Source organism: Dasypus novemcinctus, unplaced genomic scaffold (genome assembly GCF_030445035.2).
Source record: "Dasypus novemcinctus isolate mDasNov1 unplaced genomic scaffold, mDasNov1.1.hap2 scaffold_578, whole genome shotgun sequence".
Taxonomy (NCBI): domain Eukaryota; kingdom Metazoa; phylum Chordata; class Mammalia; order Cingulata; family Dasypodidae; genus Dasypus; species Dasypus novemcinctus.
This window is the reverse complement of record NW_026688542.1, coordinates 24,453-33,035: the sequence shown is the minus strand read 5'-3', so window position 1 is coordinate 33,035 and position 8,583 is coordinate 24,453. Positions and strand designations below refer to the sequence as shown.

At 58.1% G+C, this 8,583-nt stretch overlaps 1 protein-coding gene across 3 annotated transcripts; it reads left to right on the top strand.

Moving 5' to 3' along the window:
- Nucleotides 1-294: 294 nt before the first annotated feature.
- On the top strand, nt 295-3,689 carry LOC101445201 (peripherin). Of its 3 annotated transcripts, none has more exons than XM_058292932.2 (9): nt 295-867; nt 1,274-1,334; nt 1,513-1,608; nt 2,006-2,173; nt 2,264-2,389; nt 2,479-2,699; nt 2,797-2,846; nt 3,026-3,105; nt 3,325-3,689. In XM_058292932.2, exons 1-9 carry the CDS (start codon nt 326-328, stop codon nt 3,385-3,387), a joined length of 1,407 nt encoding a protein of 468 aa, XP_058148915.1. In that variant the 5' UTR covers nt 295-325; the 3' UTR covers nt 3,388-3,689. The 3 variants fall into 3 exon arrangements, with proteins under 3 accessions (XP_058148915.1, XP_058148914.1, XP_058148916.1); XM_058292931.2 differs by having other exon boundaries at nt 3,322-3,689; XM_058292933.1 differs by lacking the exons at nt 2,797-2,846; nt 3,325-3,689 and having other exon boundaries at nt 3,026-3,106.
- The last annotated feature ends 4,894 nt before the right edge of the window (nt 3,690-8,583 follow it).

Here is an 8,583-nt window from a genome sequence, read left to right as displayed (position 1 = left end):
AGCCTGGCCCTCCCTGTTAGGCTCCGGCCCCGGCTGCTGGCTAGAAGGCGCGACCCCCTCCCGAGGTCCCCCGTGGCCGCCGCCCCTGCTCCCTGCGCCGCCAGCCAGCGGGGGGTCCAGTAGGCCTGGCGCCAGCAGTGCGGGAAGGGAGGGTGGGGCGTCCCCCTCCCCACAGCCCCGCTCGGCCATCAGGCCAGTGGGAGGAGCCGCCCGGGCCCCCCCGGAGCCCGCAGGGCTATAAAGCCGCCCGCCTCGCAGCGGTGTGCAGCTCCTCCCCAGCCCCCCGGCCCGGCTCCGCGAGCAGCGGCCGCCCGTCCTCGCCGCCATGAGCCACCCGTCGGGCCTCCGGGCCAGCGTCAGCTCCACCTCGTACCGCCGCGCCTTCGGGCCGCCGCCCTCGCTGTCCCCCGGGGCCTTCTCCTACTCGTCGGGCTCGCGCTTCTCCAGCAGCCGCCTGCTGGGCTCGGCGTCCCCGGGCTCCTCCGTGCGCCTGGGCAGCTTCCGCGGCCCCCGGGCGGGCGCTGGCACCCTGCTGCGCCTGCCCTCGGAGCGCCTCGACTTCTCCATGGCCGAGGCCCTCAACCAGGAGTTCCTGGCCACGCGCAGCAACGAGAAGCAGGAGCTGCAGGAGCTCAACGACCGCTTCGCCAACTTCATCGAGAAGGTGCGCTTCCTGGAGCAGCAGAACGCGGCCCTGCGCGGGGAGCTGAGCCAGGCCCGGGGCCAGGAGCCGGCGCGCGCCGACCAGCTGTGCCAGCAGGAGCTGCGCGAGCTGCGGCGGGAGCTCGAGCTGCTGGGCCGCGAGCGCGACCGGGTGCAGCTGGAGCGCGACGGGCTGGCGGAGGACCTGGCGGCGCTCAAGCAGAGGTCAGGGGCAGGGCCTGAGCGGGGCGGCGGCCGTCGGGGCGGCTGCTCCGCCTCCCCTTCCCCGCACAGCAGCCCGAGGTGTGGCTCCCCGGGCCAGCCCGGGTATGGGCATGCCCGCCCCCCGCGGGCTCCAAGCCACCACCACCACCACCACCCCCCAAAAAAAAAAATTGTTCTGAGCCCCTGGGGGGTGGTGGGGCTATTTTATGCTCTCCTGTGTATAAAGGGGACCCCTTCTCAGCTCCCAGCCTGTTCGAAAATGGGGACAATTCCACCAGGCAACCTGAAGCCTCCTCCTCAGATGCTTGGGCAGCGGCAGCCTCCACCCCGGACCCCAGAGGGCGCGGTTGGGGCGAAAGCTGGGTGGTGCCTCCGCCCCTCAGCCTCTGCCCACTCCTCCCGCCAGGTTGGAGGAAGAGACGCGCAAGCGGGAGGACGCGGAGCACAACCTCGTGCTCTTCCGCAAGGTGAGCCCGGGCCCCCACGTCGAGCCCCGCTCCCCACCCCTGTCCCCGGCCCGCGTATCAGGGTGGATCTGTGCGCGCGCCCAGGAAAGGCGGACAGGGAGATCCTGGACGTTCCCTAACCTGAACAGCCCCTCCCTCCTCTTGAACCACCCCCACCCCCCACTAACACCCCATAAAGGACGTGGACGACGCCACCCTGTCCCGCCTGGAGCTGGAGCGCAAGATTGAGTCTCTGATGGATGAGATTGAGTTCCTGAAGAAGCTGCACGACGAGGTGGGCAGGGCTGGGGCGGGCCCGGATGTCAGGGGCGGCTGGGGGAGGCGATTGGGTGCGGCTTTGTTGGAGCGGTGGAGGCGACGAGCAGGAGGCTGCTGGGTGGAGCAGATGAATGGTCGCGAGGACGTAAAGTGAGCTCGCTGCGTAGACGCAGTCCCTTAACCCGCTTCTACAGGTAGTTTGAGTCCCACCCCTGCGCCCCCTGGTGGCGAGGATCGGCGCCGCACCCCTGGAGCATTGCGTAGCCCCGCCGGGGCGCGGGGCGCGCGAGCCTTTGCGCGCTGCGCTCCCTGGCGCCCCCTTTCTGTTAATTCGCGTGTTTCTTCACTTTTCCGCGCGCGGCCCGCGTGGGATCTGCGCGGCCGACTTGGCGTGTGGCTGCCCTGGGCCGCAGGAGCTGCGGGACCTGCAGGTCAACGTGGAGAGCCAGCAGCTGCAGCAGGTGGAGGTGGAGGCGACGGTGAAGCCGGAGCTGACGGCGGCGCTGCGGGACATCCGCGCGCAGTACGAGAACATCGCGGCCAAGAACCTGCAGGAGGCGGAGGAGTGGTACAAGTCCAAGGTGCGGGAGCCCGCCGGGGTCCGGGAGGGGGCGCCGGGGTGGGGGCGTGCCCCCGCCCGCTCACGCCCCGGGGTGACTTCCCCTTGCCAGTACGCGGACCTGTCCGACGCCGCCAACCGGAACCACGAGGCCCTGCGCCAGGCCAAGCAGGAGATGAACGAGTCGCGACGCCAGATCCAGAGCCTGACGTGCGAGGTGGACGGGCTGCGCGGCACGGTGGGTAGCGGCTGCGCGCCGGGGCCCCGGGGGGCGCGCGGGGGGCGCGCGGGGGGCGCGGCTGCTCCACCGCCTCCCTCCGCCCCCAGAACGAGGCGCTGCTGCGGCAGCTGCGGGAGCTGGAGGAGCAGTTCGCGCTGGAGGCGGGCGGCTACCAGGCGGGCGCCGCGCGCCTCGAGGAGGAGCTGCGGCAGCTCAAGGAGGAGATGGCGCGGCACCTGCGTGAGTACCAGGAGCTGCTCAACGTCAAGATGGCCCTGGACATCGAGATCGCCACCTACCGCAAGCTGCTGGAGGGCGAGGAGAGCCGGTGCGCGGGCCTCCGCGGGTGGGGAGCGCGCAGCCCCGGTGGGAGGCGAGGGGAGCAGGACGCCGGGCCGGGGAGCTGACCACTGGCTTCGCCCTAGGATCTCCGTGCCCGTCCATTCCTTTGCCTCCCTAAGTATAAGGACGACCGGTGAGTCCCCCACCTGGCTGCCGACACGTGCCGCCCCCTTGTCCTTTTCTGATGGGATCTCGCTGTGGCTCGCCTCAGGGTCCTTCCTGGATTATGGTTGCCCACAGCCAGGAATTGGGGCCCCACGGGAGAGGAATCCCAAGCCTGCCCGCTAACACTCCTCACCCCGCTTTCTCCAGCGCCTGAGGTGGAGCCTGCCCCGGACAGCCACAGCCGGAAGATGGTTCTGATTAAGACCATTGAGACCCGGGACGGGGAGGTGAGACGGGATCCTCATCCCAGGACCACAGCCTTTCCCGGCTGATTTCTGGGCCCCAGACTGGCTGCATCTGATCCTTGGGTGTAGGGAGTGGGTGGTTCTGGGGGTGGGCGGTCGGCGACCCAGGGGAGCCGTGGAACCTCGGCAGGTTGTGCAGCGGAGCTGAAAGAAGGGTGGTGCTGAAGGGCCGGCGCCCCTCACACGCCTCGCCTCCAGCAGGTGGTGACTGAGTCCCAGAAGGAGCAGCACAGCGAGCTGGACAAGTCTACTCACAGTTACTGAAGCGCTTGGGCCAGAGCTCCCTGCCTCTGCCCTGGGCCAACACTGAGACCCTCGCGCCCTCCTTCATTCGTCTCCCCTTCCTCCTCTGCATGCACTTGGGGTGTGGCTCCAGGCACCCCTTCCCTGGCCAAGCCCTGCCCCACCAGCAGTGGCTGACGATAGATGTGACCCATATACTCTCCTTTCTGTGTCCTGGTGAGCGGCTGGTGATCCCCCAGGACAAGTCACCCCTGCCAATGACCCTGTGCTCCGTGGGGGTTCAGGAACTGAGTTTTACTTTCCAATAAAATAAAACTGCTGTCAAGGGAAACTTCTGCAGTGCCTCCATGTCTGTGTGCGGTGGCGCGTGCCTGTGGGGAGGAGACTCGGCAGTATTTTCACTTTTCTTTGGCATTTCTTTTCTGGCTCCCACTCATTTGGCTCCTGTGGCTCCTACATTCCCTTCTGGGTTTTTTCTTCTACGTCTTGCTCCATCTCTTCTTAACTTCCCCCACCTGCAAGCCTGAATGTCCAGCTTCCTACTGGGTGTCCCATAGGCCCCTCAAACTGCACGTGTCCAAATCAGAGCTCCTCACCTCTCTTCCCACCTTCTGCAGTTAGGCTTTCTAGATGCCCCCCTCTCCCCGGGGAAAGACACCACGGTGACCCCTGTTGCCCAAATTAGAACTCACATGATCTTCGACCTCTTCCTTCCATCTTCGCTCTCCCCCTTCTGTTAATTTTACTTCCTAATTCTCTTCCAAGTCTATCTTGTTCTCTCCAACCCCACAGGCCACCATGGGTTCTTGCCTGGGTTACACTATCTGCCTCACTGGTCCCCTTTCCCTGGCCTTGATATCCACCCGAATTTATTCAACACATTTAGAAAATCAGATTCTGCCACCACCACTCAACCCCTGCTTGAAAATGTCTATTTATACTGTACCTCATCCCCACTCCATTCTACCCTGGCCTTCAAGACAAAAGAGTTGGTTTTGGACCTGCTGGGTGTGAAGTGCTGTGGCACATCCAAGAGGAAGGACTGGTAGGCAGTTGGAACCACGAGTCTGGCATTCAGGTGTGATGGGATGCTATTTTGGGATACTGAATCTGTTAGGATGCTTTCTGCTACAAATAAGAGATAACCCAATTTGAAAAAAAAATTAGGGAAATATCTCATGTAATGAGGAGCGCAGAGGTGGCACAGACTCTGAGGTTGGTTGATTCAGAAGCTTGATGTCGTCGATGATCCAAGCTCTGTCCGTGACTCTGCTTAGTCTTCCTCTGTGGAGCGGAGCTTTGCCCTCAGGATGGTTCTCCTCATGGTCCCAAGATGGCTGCCAGCAGCTACTAGGTGATGCTTCCCTGTCCATATCCAGTGGACAGGAGAGAGAAACCTCATTCCAGGGAGGAGATATAAGACCTTTCCTTTAGATTGATTGTAGTTAATGTCCACTCCTGAAGCAATAACAGTTGTCAGGAGAAAGCCACCGATTGGCTGGAGCTAATCATCTCGTATGGAATGGATGTTGGGAATCAACCACTACGTCCACTGCAGACACTAACTCAAGCTCCTCACCACCATCACCCCCCCCCCCGCCCCACCCCGTCCACCAGTTCTTTATACCCCTCGCCCGCCCTCCCTTTCATTCAGTGACACTTATCACCCCAGAAGGGAAATATCACTGCAGGAGAGCAGACAAAAGCTTTGGCGTTTCAAATGGTTAGGTTTTGGGTGAGTAAAATTTCAAGACTGGAAACTTTCACATCAGCGTTTGTGGTCTCTGATTTCTACTGGATGAAAGGAAGAGAGATTTGAGCTGAAGATAAAGGTGTGGGACATGAGAAGGAATGAAATCACCCAAGGACAGTGTAAAAAGTGAGAAAAGAGGGGAACTTTGGGGCGAATCTTGAAGAGTAGGCAGCAGAAGAGAACCTCGAGACTTGATGGTGACGCGGGGGAGGCCTGGGGCAGTGTGGTCTCAGGAGGCCAAGGGAAGAAAGTTTGCTTCTTTTTCACAATCAGTGGACTTTACTTCAACTTCAAAAAGTAACTTCACCGGGAAACGGACTTGGCCCAGTGGTTAGGGCGTGCGTCTACCACATGGGAGGTTCGCGGTTCAAACCCCGGGCCTCCTTGACCTGTGTGGAGCTGGCCCATGCGCAGTGCTGATGCGCGCAAGGAGTGCCCTTCCACACAGGGGTGTCCCCCGCGTAGGGGAGCCCCACGCGCAAGGAGTGCATCTGTAAGGAGAGCCGCCCAGCATGAAAGAAAGTGCAGCCTGCCCAGGAATGGTGCTGCCCACACTTCCCGTGCCGCTGACGACAACAGAAGCGGACAAAGAAACAAGACGCAGCAAAAAGACACAGAAAGCAGACAACCGGGGGCGAAATTAAATAAATAAATAAATCTTTTAAAAAAAAAAAGTAACTTCACCGACAGAAGGCAACTTAACCAATTATGCAAGCATTACTTTAAAAAATCCTGTCCAGGCACATTTCTCTTACAAAGAGATAAATCTTAAAAGAAAGTTTCGAGAAGGGAATGCCTAGCAGTGTCAACGGATGCTGTGAGCCCAGGTTTGAAAATTTGGGGAAATATTTTGATTTAGCAAAAAAAAGGAGATGATGAAAACCACAGTGAGACCAGTTTCAGGGCAGAATGGGGTCAGAAGACGAAACGTGCAGAATCTAGTGAATGAGAGAGGAGGACCCTGGGAGCAGGCTACCCTCATAGGATGCTTGGCTGTTGCAAGACAAGAAAAACAGGAGCCAAGAAGGACCTGGATTTGAGAAAGGAAGTGTTGAAGGAAGAATCGATTAAACCTGTGCTTTTCAAAGGTTAAGTTATGAGATACTGTGATATAAATTATTGGATCAAGATCAGCATCTTCAAGATTTATTTTATTTTTTTATCCCCCACTCCCTGCATTGTTTATGCTCGCTGTCTGCTCTCTGTGTCCATTCGCTGTGTGCTCTCTGTGCCTGCTCGTCCTCTCCGGGAGGCACTGGGAACTGAACCTGGGACCTCCCAGATGGGAGAGAGGTGCTCATTCACTTGAGCCACCTCAACTCCCTGATTTATTATGTCTCTCATTGTCTCTCCTCTTTTGATTCTCCTTGTTGTATCAGCTCACTGCATGTGCCCATTGCACCAGCTTGCTGTCTTGCTCCTCTTCTCTAGGAGGCACCAGGAACCAAACCTGAGGCCTCCCATGTAGTGGACAGTAGCTCAATCCCTTGAGCCACATCCATTTCCCAAGACCAGCATTTTTTAAAAAAAGATTTATGTATTTACTTCTTCCCCACCCCACCCCCTGGCTCATTGTCTGCTGTGTCCACTCGCTGTGCATTCTTCTGTGTCTGCTTGTCTTCTCTTTAGGTGGCACCAGAAACCGATCCTGTGACCTTCCAAAGTGGGAGAGAGGCACTCAATCTCTTGCACCCCACCTCAGCTCCCTGATCTGCTGCATCTTTTATTGTCTCTCCTCTGTGTCTCTTTGTTGCGTCATCCTGCTGTGCCAGCTCTCCCTGTGGGCCGACATTCCGTGTGGGCCAGCACTCCACTCAGGCCAGTTTGCCTTCACAGGAGGCCCCGGGAAGCAAACCCTAGACCTCCTATATGGTAGACCAGAGCCCAATGGCTTGAGCCACATGCGTTTCCCAAAGACCAGCATTTTTAAAAAGAAAAAGGATAGAATTGAAAAATTTAGGGTGTTGTAAACTTTTATGTCGGAGATATTTATGTTCGTGTGTACTGGGTTGCCACACTGAGGCAGGATAGCCTAGGGACCTAAGGAGGAAGGGGCAGAAAACAAGGCACACCAACAGAAACTGGGCAATGGCCTGCTGACTTCCATCAGCCTGCTGAGTCACAAGGCAAGTGAGGAGGGGGCAGCTCACAGCGCACACCCAGGGCTGCGTTGTCAGAAGGCGGCCAGCAAGTCCTTACAGGGCGGGAAAGAAGAAAGCGCCCCTGCCACCGCCACCCCCCACCCACAGTCAGGTTACCGCACGCTTGGTGGACAGTGACCAGAGGCCAGTCACCACCGGTCAACACGCCCCACAGAGCCCGCAGGCAGCAGCCAGAAGCCGCTCACCACCAGACAGCAAGCCCTAGCCCCTAAGAGTCAAATCACCCAATAGATCCCCTGCTTCGTCTCCAAAATGCCAATCAGCGCGGGCCCTGGAGCCCCGCACCCCGTAAGACAGGGGACCCCAGGGCAGAGCCTGCAGTTCTCTCTTGAAAGCGCCCACCTTCAACTCTGCAGGTGCGCTTTTTCTTACTTCACCCCCCAATAATTTCTCTGCCTGCTTAATTAATCGGTGGCTCGTCCTTGAATTTTTTCTCGCGATGAAGCCAAGAACCTAGACACCAACCACCATCTCCGATAACAATATGAAATTCACTTTTTATCTTGGATTGTGTTTTTTTAAATAATGAAATAGACATGTTTAAATGCTGGAAGAATTGGAAAGAGCTAGTTGTCAAGGGTGAGCTCAGCCGCTTAAGGAAATGACATAAGCTCAGACTTGTCTGTGATTGAAGAGTTTTAGGAAAATTCAAAATCCAATTCTAATCAAGGTGATCTGATGTGAACCTCCAGAAGACAGGGCTGGGATTTGATTGTAATTAAGAAAGCTTATACCACATCGATTTTATTGTACTGTGCTTGTTAGAAGAAGGTTAACTGAAGGGAGAGAGTTTTCATGACATCAATAGGAAAAGATCATTTTAAAAGTAGAGATGTGGCCACGTGTACGTGGCACGCTTCCTAGAGGGTCCAGGCCCCAGCCAGCCTGTGGCCCCAGGAGCCTGCTGCCGTGGCGAGGATCATCAGGAGCTGCCTGCCCCGAGGGGAGGCGGGAGTTCTGCTCTCTGGGTTGCAAAGCACGGAACAGAATCAAATAGGGGAAGCAGATGTGGCTCAAGCAGTTGAGTGCCCGCCTCCCACACGGGAGGTCCCAGGTTCAGTTCCCAGTGCCTCCTGAAAAAGCAGAAACAAACAAGAAGCAAAACGAAACAAAAACAACTCAGGGAAGCGGATGTGGCTCAGTGGTTCGGGATCGGCTTCCCACATACAAGGTCCCAGGTTCAATCCCCAGTCCCTAAAAAAAAAAATCAAATACCTCAGACAAGGGGGGTGGGAGGGGGGATGAATGGAAAGGTTGTCCATGGAAAAAAGGAATTCCAGCTGCCTGGGGCAGAGGTGGGGG